A 16,653-nucleotide genomic window follows, 5' to 3' on the forward strand; every position below is an offset into this window, starting at 1 on the left:
CTTAAGGTGTTTGGTCACATTTGACTGCCAAAGAGTATGAGAACATATTAATTATGTCTCTTTTTCACTCCCCAGAATAAAATGCGATTGTAAAGCGTATTCAGAGTAGTTATCAATACACAATCAATGTACATTATGTGTTAATAATTACTCGAAATTGCTGCAAATATAGAAAAACTGCTGTCTATCCTACTTAAACCCATTCAAACACATTGACAGCGGGGAGTTGTTTGGAACTATTGAGAGCTCCATGAACCACGTGATCGCGCGGCGGCGAGATCAAAGCGTGTCGCAACTCTGTTTCTCTATGGCTCTGCAGCGCAGCTCCTCGTTTGTTTTGTTTTGACAATTGGGTCTTTCACTTCATCAGACAGGTACCTCAGAATAATGCCGGTGGGCAGTGGCTGCATTTAAAGTGTTGAATTAATGACGGTCAGTGAAATGAGGTAAAAAACCCGGACATTTTATGATATTTTACAAAATCCCCCCGGAAATAATTTTATAGCCAAAAATCTATCTATCTATCTATCTATCTATCTATCTATCTATCTATCTATCTATCTATCTATCTATCTATCTATCTATCTATCTATCTATCTATCTATCTATCTATCTATCTATCTATCTATCTATCTATCATGTGGTTTGGGCAAGCATAATAATGAACAATGTATTTTTCAATAATTTTGAAGAGTACATTCATGTACTCATGTACAAAATGTCGATATGTATTCCATATGTATTTTAACGACTACAGTCATTGCTGGTCACTGTCAATATGCTTTAGGAAACTTTGATGCTATTCTCTGCTCGTAGAAGCGTACAAACTCATAGGATTTGTTAACATTTGAATTAATTTCCATAATCCTGCTGTGATGCTCCTAGAATACGGATTGAATGAACTCGACTGCTGAATCTGCTTTTAAACGCGCTATGTGATGCCGCCTATCGGTGGATGTATGAACTGCAGACTTCAGCAGTTACGGAGGGGGTTAAAACTGCCGTCTCTGTCGGGATACTTCCAGTGACTCGCATTGGGGTAGACAGAGGAGTGCTTCAAAGACAGGACACTTGTTTCTTTGAAAAAAGAAGGGAAAGAAAAACAACTGATATGGCGAATAAAGCACCAGAGCCTATTCATTTGCACCTGGCGGAACTTACTGCTACCCAGTTTCTCGACATCTGGAATAAATTCGATGCTGACGGTGAGTCTAACGTCCCGGGACGAAACGCGTTCATAGTTTAGTTGTACATCGGAGGCTATTACTTATATCCAAACTAATTTTTGTATTGCATTTGATTAATGTCTACAATTAATTCAACTTTAATTCACTTTAAATAAATTCTGTATTTACCATGTTAAAATATTAAAGAATATAATGAGGACAATCAAAAAATATAATCTAAGCAATAACCGAATTTACTAAGTAGCCAGAATACGATTTATTTATGGAAAGAGTAGTGGTGGAGAAATACTTATGTATTCTTGTCTAGCGAATAATTAAACTTTTTTTTATTAGTAGTATTATTATAAATTTACTCGTTTAATTTCTGGATTAAAACTCATGCATATACGAAATTATATTTCTTTGCGGTACCGCATATACATGTAGGCTATGTTTTTTATTTTTTTTTTAGGTTGGTTCATTGCGTTGCACGTTTAAAAATGTAAATGCAAGTATGTGAGCATCTAGACCAGGGATCCTCAAATCTTGATGAATAAGATTTGAGGAACCCTGATCTAGACTGTTGCCACGTTCGCGTATTATGAGCTTCTTTTTCTATAAAGTCGCTTTTGAATAGGCTGTTATGGACAATCGTAGTTTGGGATTGTTTTGATAAGTGATTCCTATATGCAGAATGCCGTTTCATATATTGCTTGCCCCACACAGCACAAAAAAGTAATGTTTATGCTAATTTTAAACAGGTTGTTTGTTTTGCGGGATCTGGCAACAGTGATCTAGGAGGACGCTAACGCAAGTGGAGTCCTCGTGCAATATGCAATGCAGTTTTACGCACAAGCGTATTCTTGAATTATTCAGGGAAATTGAAAAAGCGCCAGTGGGATGATTGCCTGCTATCGCCCTGTTAACTTCTTTCAGCGTTAAGCACGCGTTTTCGCAGCTCAGTAAATTTTGCCTCACAGGCATTGTTGGCATTATTGATTACGCTCGGGAATGGAATCTTTCCTTCCAATTGATTTATGCGTCAGCGTTTGAGAGACTATGAAGATGAAAAGTTATGGGCGGGGGTTGAGAGAGAGGCGTTCCTGCTGGAAATAAAACTACATCTCAAAGCAGCCCTAAGATGGTTTGCTTTTTTTTTTTAGTTTAGGTTTAAACTGGTATCCCAGTCTCGTCTTCATCTGGTCAAGATGGTCTCCCATCATGGCGAAGCTGGCATTCAGCTGGATTAACTGGTCAGCCAGTTGGTCTCCCAACCTTACCAGCTGAATGAATGACCAGGCTAAGACCAGCAAACATCTTAGGTTGGTTTATGTTTGGGAGTGATATATATCTATAACAAATTGGTACACACTTAAAGGGATAGTTCACCCAAAAATGAAAATTCTGTCATTAATTACTTACCCTCATGTGGTTCAAAACTTGTAAGAGCTTTGTTAGTCTTCAGAACACAAATTAAGATATTTTAATGAAATCCGAGAGCTTTCTAACCCTGCATAGACATCAAGGGTCCTCATTCAAGGACCAGAAAGGTCCCAAAAACATTGACAAAATAGTCCATGTGACATCAGTGGTTCAACTGTAATTTTATAAAGCTACGAGAATACGTTTATGTGCAGATCAAGCATGCGTATGCGTCATGGTACTCTCCAAAATGGCGCAAGAAGAGGAGGAGAAGAATTGTTGAATAAAGTTGTTATTTCAGTTATTTTGCGCACAAAAAGTATTCTCATAGCTTTATAATATTAAAGTTGAACCACTGATGTCACATGGACTATTTTGATGATGTTCTTTGTACCTTTCTGGACCTTGAACATGGTAGGACCCTTGGAGGGTCAGAAAGCTCTCGGATTTCATAAAAATATCTTCATTTGTGTTCCGAAGACGAAGGTCTTACAGTTTTGGAACGACTTGAAGGTGAGTAATTATTGACAATTTTTTTCATTTTTGGGTGAACTATCCCTTTAAGATGTTTCTACTAATCTGCTGATAACATATTAACCCACCAAAGCTAGTTTTCTGGTCTTCGCTGGTATAAGGCTAGCCTGACCAGCTAAAATAGTATCGACAACTCTCTAAAACCAACAAACCCGCTAAAACAAATAAAATGTTTTTTTAGATGATCTTAGGCTAGTTTTTAGCAATTTGGAAATAGTTATTCTTTAACATCAGTTATCACTTTCATGCAAGTTGAAATGAACTAGATCAATTAAAAATGTATCAACTGTGAGTTGTGTATAAGATGTAAGATTTTTCCCTGTATACCCAGGCATTGTTTCAGAGGAATGAAATCCCTTTGTAGCTTTAGTGATTTATCTATAATCTGCATTTGTCCTTCAGCAGTTTAAACCAACAAAACAAGAACTAGTGTTAGATCCTCATTTCATTAATAAAGTGAGACTGATTGTCAAGTTATATTAGAGAATGTGAGTTGAACCGCATCTGTGTCTTGGATGTTCGGTTACACTCATAATTTAATAAATGAATAAACTTCAGTTCATTTTTTTCTAGGAAATGGCTGCATTGAAGGGAAGGAACTGGAACATTTCATTCGTGAGCTCGAGCTAGCAAGGAAAACTACAAGTGTGGTGAGTCACATCAGCTGCAGCTGCAAGTGGTATCTGAATATCACATACAGTACTACAGAACGAGATGTTGAGATTAATCTTAATGCACATGCCATCTGGCTGATCTTTTCTAATGTCAATACAATTTCTGTTTTTTTAAATATTTTAACATAAAATGACACTTCTCTTGTACTATTTGAAAACAAATGGTTTTTAATTGTGTTTTACATATCAGACATGTTTGGTTGGTTTTCAGGATCCTTCAAATGCGTCGTTCAAAGACAGGATGAAAGAGTTTATGCAAAAGTTCGATGAGAACGGTGATGGGAAGATTGAGATGTCAGAGGTAAATTTCACCCCTTTTCACTTTACTTGCTAAAATAAAGCCACAGCATTGGTTTGAAGCTCTGGAGAGAGAACATTCTGAGATTGGAAGATAGAACACCAGGAAGGCATATATAGAGGACAGTGAGGGCAGATTAGGGGCTAGAAGGAGAGGCCAGAAGGTGGCATCTTTCGAGGGGATGATGGAATGATCAAGGGCGGGGGGCGGTGAGAGGAATGAGTGGAGGGAGAGATGGATGAAGGGGAGGGAGAGGATGGGGGGACGTCCATCATGATGACGGCACGAATGAATGAATCAAATGATTTATGCTGGAAGAAAAACCTCACTAATCCAGTCATAGAGACTGCATGAACATATGAGCTCCTTCCTTTCTCCAATTAATGTCAGCATGCTTTAGTTACAAAGCTATTATGTTTTTTGGCAGGTTAGGTTGTTTTGAATGTTTTTAGTGGTGGTACATTTCTTTCCCTTGAACTGTTTGCGTCTTATATAGCTTAGTAGAGGTAAAATGGTTTTGAAAGGATGAAAGGAGCCTCTCCATGCAGCAGATTAAAGCTTACTTAGTTGGAGACCATGCAGTTAATGTAGAAGGGAGGTGGTTATATATAAATGATCAAATCATTATGAAGAAAATCTTCTTAGTTGTGGTCCATAAGTGATAGAATGTTTTTCACTCAAACTTCAGGCAGTTTTACTGTTTTCAAGCTGGTACAAAATCTCCAACATTCTCAAACATACTGCTTTATCTTAAAAGCTGTCAGGATTTCAGCTGCTCATTCAGACCGCTTTTCAAGGCTTGTATGAGTCAATGATCTGTTCTTCTGTGTGCAACATGTGAATCTAAGCTGGAACTGCAGATTAGCCATATTGGGATTGTCATATCTGTCATCTTCTGCTTTCCAGTTTTTTAGAGCTTTCTGCTCGACTTAAAGATAGAAGTTATCTTTAAAAGTAGGTTTTTCATTCTTACTGGTATGAACAACAAACATTTGATTTAAGTATCTGTTAGCAGAGGAACAATAATCAACAGAATAGAGATGACTTTTTAGAGGAAGCAAATTTATTGTACTGAATAGCTGTAAACACCTAAGTAAAAAAATTTAAAGATTGAATAGGAGTAGGTAGGTAAAGACATTAATAATGGTATACAATTTCTGTATCAAATAAATGCCACTCTTTTTAATTTTCTACTCATTAAAAAACACTAAAAAAAGTGTCACATATTTCTGTATTTCCACAAAATAAAGCTGCACAGCTTAAGCAGCAAAACTGTTTTCAGTATTTATAAAATAAGAAATGTTTCTTGAGCATTAAATCAACATATTAGAACAATTTCTGAAGGATCATGTGACACTGAAGACTGGAGTAATGGCTGCTGAAAATTCAGCTGGAATAAATTGCATTTTAATATATATAAAAATAGAGAACATATATTTTAAATCGTAATAATATTTCACATTATTACAGTTTTTACTGTGTTTTTGATGCAGCTTTGATGAGCATAAGAGACGTTATTTTTTTCAAAACATTAAACAATCTGTTCTTCATGATCTACACTACCAGTCAAAAGTTTTCGAACAGTAAGATTTTTAATGTTTTTCTTAAAGCCTGCATTTATTTGATCCAAAGTACAGCCAAAACAGTACAATTCTGAAATATTTTTACTATTTAAAATGTAATTTATTCCTGTGATTTCAAAGCAGATTTTTTTAGCATCATTACTCCAGTCACATGATCTTTCAGAAATCATTCTAATATTATGATTTGCTGCTCAAAGACATTTATTATTATGTTGAAAACAGCTGAGTAGAATTTCTTCAGTTTTTTATATTATAAATGTCTTTACTTAAAGACATTTAACTTAAAACACTTTTGCTCAAATCAAAGCATCCTTGCTAAATAAAAGTATTAATTTCTATAAAACATATATAAATAAAATAAAATAAAATTAAAATTTAGTTTTTGAATTCTGTAGTGTATGATATTTTTATTTCAGATGCTGATCTTTCTGTTCATCAAAGAATCCTAAAAAAATACTCAACTGAATAATAAAATATTAATATTAATAAAAAATATATATATATATGTGTGTGTATATTATTATTATTTTATTTTATTTTTTATGTTTCTTGAACAGCAAATCAGCATATTAGATTGATTTCTAAGGATCACGTGGCACTGAAGCCTGTTATGAATAATGATGCTGAAAATTGAACTTTGATCACAGGAATTAATTACATTTTAAATAATATTTAAATAGAAAGCAGTTATTTTAAATAGTAAAAATATTTAACAATATTACTGCTTTTGCTGTATTTTAGATCAAATAAATGCAGGCTTGGTGAGCAGAAGAGAATTCTTTAATAAAACATTAAAAATCTTACTGTTCAAAAACTTTTGACTGGTAGTGTATAGTCAATCCAGCATTAGGATTAACAACAAACTAAGAATGCATTTATGCATTTTATTGAACTTTTATGATCTATATACTATATGTTTCAGATATAGAATAAGCATTTCATGATCATACAACTATATTTGTCCCATGTGTTGTAATACAATACACATCCATGTATTGAAAAAAACATCAGATCGATTGTAAGGCTTATAAAGTACTTTTTGCTACATAGACAAAAGGAGATCCTCCAGGCCCAGGTTTGTGTGTCAGAGCACTCAAGAGGTGGAACTTGTCGTAGACAGATGGCTTCAGAGCTTTTCTGACTTTTCGGTTTGGTACGGTTTAGTGTCCCTTCAGCAGTTCAGCAATGATGAGCTCCTCTGTTGAGGCCCGAAAAGATAACCAAGAGCATGAAATGGTCTCTCATCCCTGTCCAGCCCTTGCAGACACTCTCTTCTTAAGCCAGGCAGATAGGCTTTATACACAGGCATCAACTCAGACAGCAGCACTTGGTTGATCGTGTAGCAAAAGGGATGCTTTGGATAAGAGCTTTGTGCTCCACTGTGCAGCTGTCCATGGTGCTGAAATCCCTTTCAATGGAATTATAGAAGTCTAAATGTAGTGCTTTCGAAAAGAAAACATATTTAGTTTTCATATTTGGTTTTTATATAGACAGATAGATTTTACACCATTGATTAATACAATAATTCTTTCTCTTTTTATCTTTTTCAGCTGGCCCAGATCCTGCCAACAGAGGAGAATTTTCTTTTATGCTTCAGACAGTTTGTGGGATCCAGTGCAGAGTTTATGACAGTACGTAACACAGTGATTATTTTGTTGCCATATCTTATGGATATCCTGATCTGTAGAGATTTGAACTGATATGATTAATAACCTCTAAAACACTCTTAAAAATAAGGGTTCTAAAAGGATGTTTTTGCAGTGATGCCATAGAAGAACCATTTTTGGTTCCCTAAAGAACCTTTTAGTGAACAGTTCCTAAAAGAACCATTTAAAAAATCTAAAGAACCTTTTTCGACTATATAGAACCTTTTCTGCATTTGAAAGATTCCATGGATGTTCAAGGTTCTTCATAGAACCATTGATGCTAATAAAAACCCTTTATTTTTATGTGATTAATCAATAGTTGCAACAGTTATTAGTCTTATTGTAAAAATTAAATATTTTTCAGTAGCTGAGGTGCCTTTGTGTGCATTTGAGTGAAAGAAAGACAGAGAAAGGGCTAGAAAACTCTATTTGCAGTAGGTTATCCATTATGAATGGCCTGCAATACATAAAGCAACACAGTGTGTATATGTGTGAGTAACTGGGTTAATGGACGTTCATTTGTACAACATGGTGATTTTGTAAATAATACAAAGCATGTTCATTCTGTTGAACATCTGAGTTGTAGAAGAGGATCAACTGTTTAGAAGTGTGGACACGATAAAGACATTTTACACACACATACAGTACAATGCGATACACATCCTAGTAAATCAGGGCAGGTGGGTTTTTCTCCCCATTAGATCAGCTTGCCAGTAATCCCAGTGTAATTCCCAAATACCAAATACACTGGTTTAATCAAGAGGACATAATCACTACAAATCAGAACATTTTAGTTTGAAACCCTGTCTGTTTCACCTTTTAGAGGGCAAAGGATCTGTACATGTATACGTGTGGGAAGTGTGGAGGTGTCTTAAAGCTATTGTTTCCTTTTTCAGGCATGGAGAAAATATGATACTGACCGTAGCGGATACATTGAAGCCAATGAACTGAAGGTATAACTCAATAGGTCACACTGAACTTCCTATGCCTATTATAGATCCATTACTAAATAAAATGATTTCTTTTCCTCAGGGCTTTCTCTCAGATCTGCTGAAGAAAGCAAACAGACATTATGATGACAAGAAACTCAATGAATATACAGAAACCATAGTGAGTAGACACACAATTCACACACAAACATGCACACACATACACAGCCAGTCTTTAATTTGTGCTTTTGTTCTGCAGCTTAAAATGTTTGACCTGAATGGTGATGGGAAACTAGGATTGTCTGAAATGGCTAGGTGAGAAGTCTTTAGAGTGAATTGACGTGAATGCATATTAATGCAATATTGTATACAATTTTGTTATATTTTTTCTTCAGATTGCTTCCTGTGCAGGAGAATTTTCTGCTCAAGTTTCAGGTAAGATCAAGCTGCGTTCATAATGTTTGATTCAATTCAACTTTATTGTCAGAAGTGTTCCTGCAGCTCAAGTCAGAAGAGAGTGAAAATAAGATCATGAGTTTGATCCAGGGAATGTATCTCATACCCAGGGAATGCAATGCAAGTTTGTTTTGTTTTTTATTTGGATAAAAGTGTCTGTTAAATGATTAAACATTATGTAAATATAAGTATAGAGCCAATGAAATATATCAGCTAACCTAAGTGCAAATACTGATGTTGCAAGGTACAAATCTCTGTATCACAATGGTCATTGTAGATTATTGTAGCACAATATATAGACCAATTTGTAGTAGACGTCACAGTTAGCTCACTTGCAGATGCGTGTGCATAGTAGTGGCAGAAAAACACTGGTAACAAGTGGAGTGAAACAGGTAAAATCCATGGAATAAGATAAAAAAAATATATTTTGTGCCTTTTGATGCCAGAATCAGAATGCAGATCATTTTTATAGAATACTTTCATCAAAGACGGCATTTAAAGTTAAACACAGACGTTTAAGCGGACAGACTATGGATGAAAACTCTACGATTACTTGACTTTTAAAGCGTAAATTTGATTTAAACAATGTGTCTACATAATATTCACATATGCTGTTCATTGGGGACGCATTGTATTAGCCCTACAGTTACAGCATGACATAATGTTATTTTAAACCTATTACTATTAACATTTTACATAACATTTATTTATTTTATCTCACAATTCTGACTTCTTTCTCGCAAATGCAAGTTTATCCCTTTAACTGTCATCGTCCCCTCTGTGGGATGCCAAAGTTTACTTCACCATTTTACAAATAAATCTTAATCTAATCATAACAAACTATATGTGACCCTGGACCACAAAACCAGTCTTAAGTCGCTGGGGTATGTTTGTAGCAATAGCCAAAAATACATTGCATGGGTCAAAATTATTGATTTTTCTTTTATGCCAAAAATCATTAGGAAATTAAGTAAAGATCATGTTCCATGAAGATTTTTTGTAAAATTCCTACTGTAAATGTATCAAAATGTAATTTTTGATTAGTAATATGCATTGTTAAGAACCTAATTTGGACAACTTTAAAGGTGATTTTCTCAGGATTTTGATATTTTTGCACCCTCAGATCCCAGATTTTCAAATAGACGTATCTCGGCCAAATATTGTCCTATCCTAACAAACCATACATCAATAGAAAGCTTATTTACTGAGCTTTCATATTCTATATACATCTCAGTTTTGTAAAATTTAACCTTATGACTGGTTTTGTGGTCCAGGGTCACATATATCGTTGGAAAGGTCTAAACAGATATTTTACACTTTTTTTGTGTTACAAAATATGTAGGAAAAATAATTTATTAATTTATGACAAGAGTGCACCTCAAAAATCGACTTCATAACATGGAAAATGTACATCAAAATCATATGACAAAATGAATTATAAAAATTTAAGTTTGAATTCTTCATTTTCACGTCTCTGTTCAAATATGGGAGTGACAGTTAAGGGGTTAAATCTCCTAGTTCGTACTTTATAACTCGATTTAACTCAACAATAGTGAGCTTGTCAATTCTCAGGAGGAAAAAACAGAGCCGAGGGGAAAAGAGAGAATGACGCGTTGTTTTTTCTTATCAGAATTGTGCGATTTAATATCGGAATTTCAAGAATAAAGTCCGAATTTTTAAATATAATCTCAAATTTATATTTTTCTATACTTTTTTTCCATGGCTTCATAGACTGCTTCTTGAAAACTGTCATTTTCTGCAACCAGATAAGCTCCACCCACAAAAAAGTCATCACTGTTTGCAAACACTGAATTGGTCTTATAGAAATGTGGGTTAGAAAAGTAATTGGTTGGTTCATTTCAGTTCAATAACTGAAAAGTTTATAATGAAACAATCTATTTAGCTGCAAGCAGCTCTACTAAGACAGTAGTGTCGTTTTTCAGCTTGAGTCAGCTCAGTGTTGATTCAATTCAGTTCAGTAACAGTATCAATGTTGCAAAATTTATAAATTATGAACAAATTCGATTCAGCTATAAATTCAGTTCAAGTTTTGAAAACTGATATACTGGAAGCTGGCAGTTGTTTGTACAGTTACAGTAGAATGGCAGCAGTTTACAGTCAGAGCTGAAGAGAGAGATAAGATTTGCAATATGGCAAGAGGTTTTTTTTTTAGATGCATGTTTTCTGCTGAAATCATGTGATTACCAGTGAATTTAGTACATTGGTTTGCTTGTGTGTGTGTGTGTGTTCATACTGTATGTGTGTTTATAGGTTTTGCCTTTGTCTAAACCTGACAGCAGATTGGTAACTGATTTCTGCCACAGAGAGCATGGTTTGATAGGGATTACTTCAATCCTACTGTAGTTACGATAATCTCCATAGATTATTCTTGAACCTGGAGATGTACTGATCTGACCTAGTCTCCCACATTCACTGGGTGTTCACTCTCTCATTCACACACTCTCTCTCTCTTTATTTTTCTCTGTCTCTTTTTTCCTCAACAACTTAACAACTAAAAATAGTTAAGGCTGGAAGAACTGATCTACGTTCAGTTCAGTCTCATAGCACTATCAGAGTCAAAATATAGGTTGCCTTTTCAGTCATGAAAACAATTTAAAATATTCATAAAAGGATATCATTCTATAGCCAAACATTTTAATAATAATTTGACTTTTTTGCTTTTTATTTGAAAGTGATTAATAAATACAGTTATGTATACAGTTGTGTAAAATATGATCTAAATATTATATAATCTTATTACATTTATTTAATAATATACTGGGAAAACATCATTTAGTAGGGGAATAGGAGGCACTCTAAAACGACACAGAGGGGCATAAAATGCTCATAAATTGTAAACCGATGTAATACATGGAAAAGAAAGCAATGCATATGAGATATAAATTGAATATTATTACTGTCATTAGTGGAATACCATCAATGCGAATTCTGTATTACACAAAGCCATTTTCTAAATTAGTTTTATCTGCAATGTTTGGCATGATTGCATCACATTATTATATTATATTATATTGGCATGTTTACAAATGGTATCCATTTTTTACAGTAGCATTGATGCTATATGTTGCTGCTCTGTTCTGTTGTAATCCAAAGGATTAGAAGGATTATTTTCTAGTTATGAATATTCAGACCCTCAAAATCAGATCTAAAGACAAAATTGATAATACATTATTACCTTCTATATACACTATATTTTGCGTGTACATACATACCTGGGCATAAACTAATGTCTCTTTTTCTTCTTCATCATCAGGATTTCAAACTATCTGCTGCAGAATTTGAAGCAATCTTCACCTATTATGATAAGGTTAGATAATGTATATATTTCTTGTGTTCTTGTTAATTTGTCTTGTATTGTGGGTTAGTAATCCACACATGACCATTTACACACACAGAAACAAACAACACTTTAGCACTACTATATGATACACAACCATAAATCCATAACTGCCACATCCTCTCAGATACCATGTTTACATTGTGGAGATGTCTACTTTTACTATCATTTTCATCTGCAAGATTTATTTTTTAAAATGTTATGTCAGATGTTAAAGAGGCTCTTAGAAAATTACTTTTTAATGTGTGTATAGTTTAGAATGTACGTAAAACTGATTCTGTCCCTTTTCCCTTAACAGGATGGGAATGGTTACATTGATGAACATGAACTGGATGCACTGCTGAGAGACCTTTACCAAAGACATAAAATGGTAACTTGATGTACTTGATTTAGCGTTCTGTTAAGTCTTTTCCTTTAAATAGTTGCACAAAAGCTGCATCTGAAGCTGCATATACACTACTAGTCAAAAGTTTTTGAACAGTAAGATTTGAATGTTTTTTAAAGAATTCTCTTCTGCTCACCAACCCTGCATTTATTTGATCCAAAATACAAAATCAGTAAAAATGTGAAATATTTTACTATTTAAAATAACTGTTTTCAATTTGAATATATCTAATTTATTCCTGTGATTTCAGAGCTAAATTTTTAGCATCAATTCTCCAGTCACATGATCCTTCAGAAATAATTGTAATATTCTCATTTGCTGCTCAAAAAACATTTATTATTATTATTATTATTACTATGTTGAAAACAGCTGAGTAGATTTTAATGAATTCATTTATAATAAATAGAAAGTTCAGAAGAACAGTATTTATCTAAAATAGAAATCTTTTGTAACATTATAAATGTCTTTGATCAATTTAAAGCATCCTTGCTAAATAAAAGTATTAATTTCTATCATTTGGATCTTTCTATTCATCAAACCTGAAAAAAAATCTACTCAGCTGTTTTCATAATAATAATAACAATAAATGTTTTTTGAGCAGCAAATCAGAATACAGTATTAGAAACATTTCTGAAGGATCGTGTGACTGGAGTAATGATGCTGGAAATTCACCTTTTTAAAATTACATTTTAAAATAAATTCAAATAGAAAACAGTTATTTTAAATAGTAAAAATATTTCAAATTTTTACTGTTTTTGCTTTACTTCTAATCAAATAAATGCAGGCTTGGTAACTTTAACATTAAAAATCTTACTGTTCAAAAACTTTTGACTGGTAGTGTATATTATGGAAAAGTACATTTACACACAATCTAATGCTGTGCAGTTGAAACTGCAGAAATAATGGTATGAAATTATTTTAAATATAAAATTATGATGAAATATAAATATTCAAATAAAAGATAAACTTTCTATACATTAAACATTCCTGAAAAATATCAGTTTTCTCAAAAATATTATGAAGTGAATTTGAAATGTTTCTTAAGCACCAAATCAGCGTATTTTTATGTTTTCTGAAGGATCATGTCAGACAGAATTAAGTAATGGCTGCTGAAAATTTAGCATAAGAGATATTTTTTTAGAAAACAGTAAAAATAAATATTTCCCCTCCACAATATTAAATTACACATTGAGAAATATGGTTAGTCTGAATACTTATAGACTTGTATGTGTGTCCATCTTTAGGTTGTTGACCCTAAAAAACTGGCTAGCTCAAAGAAGAGCATCATGGCGTTGTCGGACGGAGGAAAGCTGTTCCGCACAGAGCTGGAGATTGTGTTATGCAAGGATCCGTCAGTGTGAACTCTGAGTTCTTAACTCTCACGTCCTTCACCCACCCCAATCTAGCCAAAGCAGGTGCATGTGGTGGCTCTGTTCCACCTCTTATCCTGTCAAAGTTAATCAGCATCCACAACGTACCCCTCTCTCTCCGTGGCATGCCTTTCCCAAAGATATGGCTTCTCGATGTGTGCATCTCTTGCTTGTCTTTTTTTATGTCAAAACATGACATTGTGGTATAATAATGGATATATGGTCTTATTCTCTTGCTTGTACCAAATCTTCGATTGGGTTTGTTACTTTATGTATGCAGCCTTCTCTTTCTCTCAGTTCCTCTCTTTCTAGCTTCTCTCATATCTCCTTTTTTTGTTCCTAGCAAGACTGTAGACTGTTCTGTTTTGCCAACACTGCTAAAAGAATTATTGAAATAAAGATCAGATAATACATTTACCTTCTAAACCATACTGTTTCTTCTGCTTTAAAGAATCTAGCTTACTTTTTCTCTACATAAAGGACCATTTCCATATTTTCAGATTATATTTTGCAAGGTACCATTAATGCCTCTAATTTAATTATGGCTCTAACTGTTTTGGAAGCAGATAATAGTAATAACAGGCACCTATTATCGTAGTTCGGATGTGCCATCTTCTCAGGCGCACTGTGATCTCATTTTCCATTTAGATAAATCCAAACGTGGCTAACTTATCTTCGCAGGCCTGCAAGTGAAGGCGCGCATCTTCAAGCCAAAGCGAGCGCGGTAGCACAATGAAGTGTTTAGAGCTTATCTTTTTCATTTTCATGGTACGAATGTGCTTTGTGCTTCATTAATCTCTGATACAGGATAGAACAGGAAAAGGATTGTGGTGATGCAGACAGTTTTTTTTTTGCCTTTAGTTTCTCAGTTACACCCCGAATATCTTCCACAAAATTTAAAGGTGCAATTTTTATGCTTGTCCTGTTGGGATCACATGCATTTTATTACATTTTCTGAGAGGAGAGGGCAAACCATGGAAACCTTCCTGCAGTTTATCAACCCAGCTAACAGGGAACTTTGGCTAATGTTTTGGCAAGGTTCTCGATGTGTGCATCTCTTGCTTGTCTTTTTTTTATGTCAAAACATGACATTGTGGTATAATAATGGATATATGGTCTTATTCTCTTGCTTGTACCAAATCTTCGATTGGGTTTGTTACTTTATGTATGCAGCCTTCTCTTTCTAGCTTCTCTCATATCTCCTTTTTTTGTTCCTGCAGTTTATCAACCCAGCTAACAGGGAACTTTGGCTAATGTTTTGGCAAGGTTAGTCAAGTAATATTAATAGAACCTTTGTTCAAAATGAACTGACATTTAGTAATGTTTTCAAAAAATTTTCATGAAGTGTTATTTTCAGAAACATTTTACTTGGATATTCATCTAAAATGCTTTCAATATTACTATTTCTTTCAAAATGTTCAGAGAAAAGCGACATTCCCATAGAATTTGCAAATGTAAATGGAAATTCTGTCAATAATTACTCACCCTCATGTCGTTCAAACCCGTAAGACCTTCACTCATCATCTGAACACAACTAAAGATATTTTTGATTTTTGAAATTTTCCATCAGCTTTCTGACCCCCATAGAGGGGCATCTCGATTTGGTCAGTTACACGGATGTGCGGCCATATTGGCTATACTCGGATGTAAACAACAGCATGGATTGCACAGTTAACGTACTACTGAATATGTTGTTCTACTAATTTAGGCTGTCTAAACCACAGAAAAATATGTGGAAGCTGCTAAATGATATAGAGACAGACTTAGTAAGCAGGAAGGGGTGCAATATTTTGACAAACTAAAGTTAACAGGTGGTAAAGTAATAACACCAGCAGTAATAATTAAGATATTAGTCTAATATTTCACCTGCCTGAACAGAAATGATAAGAACAAACACAATGTTGTCACGATTCATGCCCTGGAAATCCTGGTTCAGTTTGGCCAACCACAAACGCCTTTAAATCCTCAGACAGTTTTTTCCACTCTTCTCCTTGATTTGCTATAACTTTATAACTATAGTACTCCAAATGTTTCCGACCGATAAGTACAGCCTAAAACATGACAATAATTGACCATTTCCCGCAGCAATAATTAGCAAAATATGCAAGTTTCGTTCGGTTCAGTGGCATTGTTTATGAAAATATGGCCGATTGATGACGTGTCGTGAAAACTATATGTGACCCTGGACCACAAAACCAGTCTTAAGTCGCCGGGGTATATTTGTAGTAATAGCCAAAAATACATTTTATGGGTCAAAATTCTAGATTTTTAATTTGGAGAACTTTAAAGGTGATTTTCTCAGTATTTTGATTTTATTGCACCCTCAGATTCCAGATTTTCAAATAGATGTATCTCGGCCAAATATTGTCCAATCCTAACAAACCATATATCAATAGAAAGCTTGTATACATCTCAGTTTTGTAAAATTTAACCTTATGACTGGTTTTGTGGTCCAGGGTCACATATTAACAGCAACGGAACTTCCACGTTTAAGGGTCAGAAAGGTAGTCATTTTCATTTTTGGGTGAAGCAGCCTATCCCTTTAATTTTTTTTAACATTTAATAAACAATTTCATAACGTAACGTTCGTAAACAAATTAGTGTTAAGTTGGGAATCCGCAAATACATACTGACGCTAAAAGACGATGTTTTCATACTGCTGAAGGGATATCGTTTCATGATTTTTGTTTTGTGACAGTTGCAGTTGCTCTGCCACTTTCTGACTAGCTGTGCTACAAGACCTCGCACAGTCTGGGAAGGCCATCAATTAAATATCAGCACTCTCATATATTTTTTAACAAGAGTGTTTAAAATAAGACTTAGCTCTGTATG

General features: G+C 34.2%; 1 protein-coding gene across 1 annotated transcript; it reads left to right on the top strand.

The window, feature by feature from the left end:
* Nucleotides 1-768: 768 nt before the first annotated feature.
* calb2b (calbindin 2b) lies at nucleotides 769-14,247 on the top strand. Its single transcript, XM_073837202.1, has 11 exons — nucleotides 769-1,205; nucleotides 3,696-3,772; nucleotides 4,008-4,097; nucleotides 7,228-7,308; nucleotides 8,220-8,276; nucleotides 8,356-8,433; nucleotides 8,512-8,567; nucleotides 8,648-8,687; nucleotides 11,983-12,036; nucleotides 12,365-12,436; nucleotides 13,696-14,247. The coding sequence occupies exons 1-11, from the start codon at nucleotides 956-958 to the stop codon at nucleotides 13,810-13,812; spliced, it is 972 nt and encodes a 323-aa protein (XP_073693303.1). The 5' UTR covers nucleotides 769-955; the 3' UTR covers nucleotides 13,813-14,247.
* Nucleotides 14,248-16,653: the final 2,406 nt, after the last annotated feature.

The sequence above is a fragment of the Garra rufa genome, chromosome 3 (assembly GCF_049309525.1).
Source record: "Garra rufa chromosome 3, GarRuf1.0, whole genome shotgun sequence".
NCBI lineage: Eukaryota > Metazoa > Chordata > Actinopteri > Cypriniformes > Cyprinidae > Garra > Garra rufa.

Bases quoted from the DNA above. Each gene is read 5' to 3' on its own strand.
- calb2b (XM_073837202.1), top strand. From the start codon at position 956: ATGTATGAACTGCAGACTTCAGCAGTTACGGAGGGGGTTAAAACTGCC. The intron at 7,309-8,219 runs GTACGTAACACA...TTCCTTTTTCAG, and splicing joins CCAGTGCAGAGTTTATGACA to GCATGGAGAAAATATGATAC. The intron at 12,437-13,695 runs GTAACTTGATGT...GTCCATCTTTAG, and splicing joins TTTACCAAAGACATAAAATG to GTTGTTGACCCTAAAAAACT.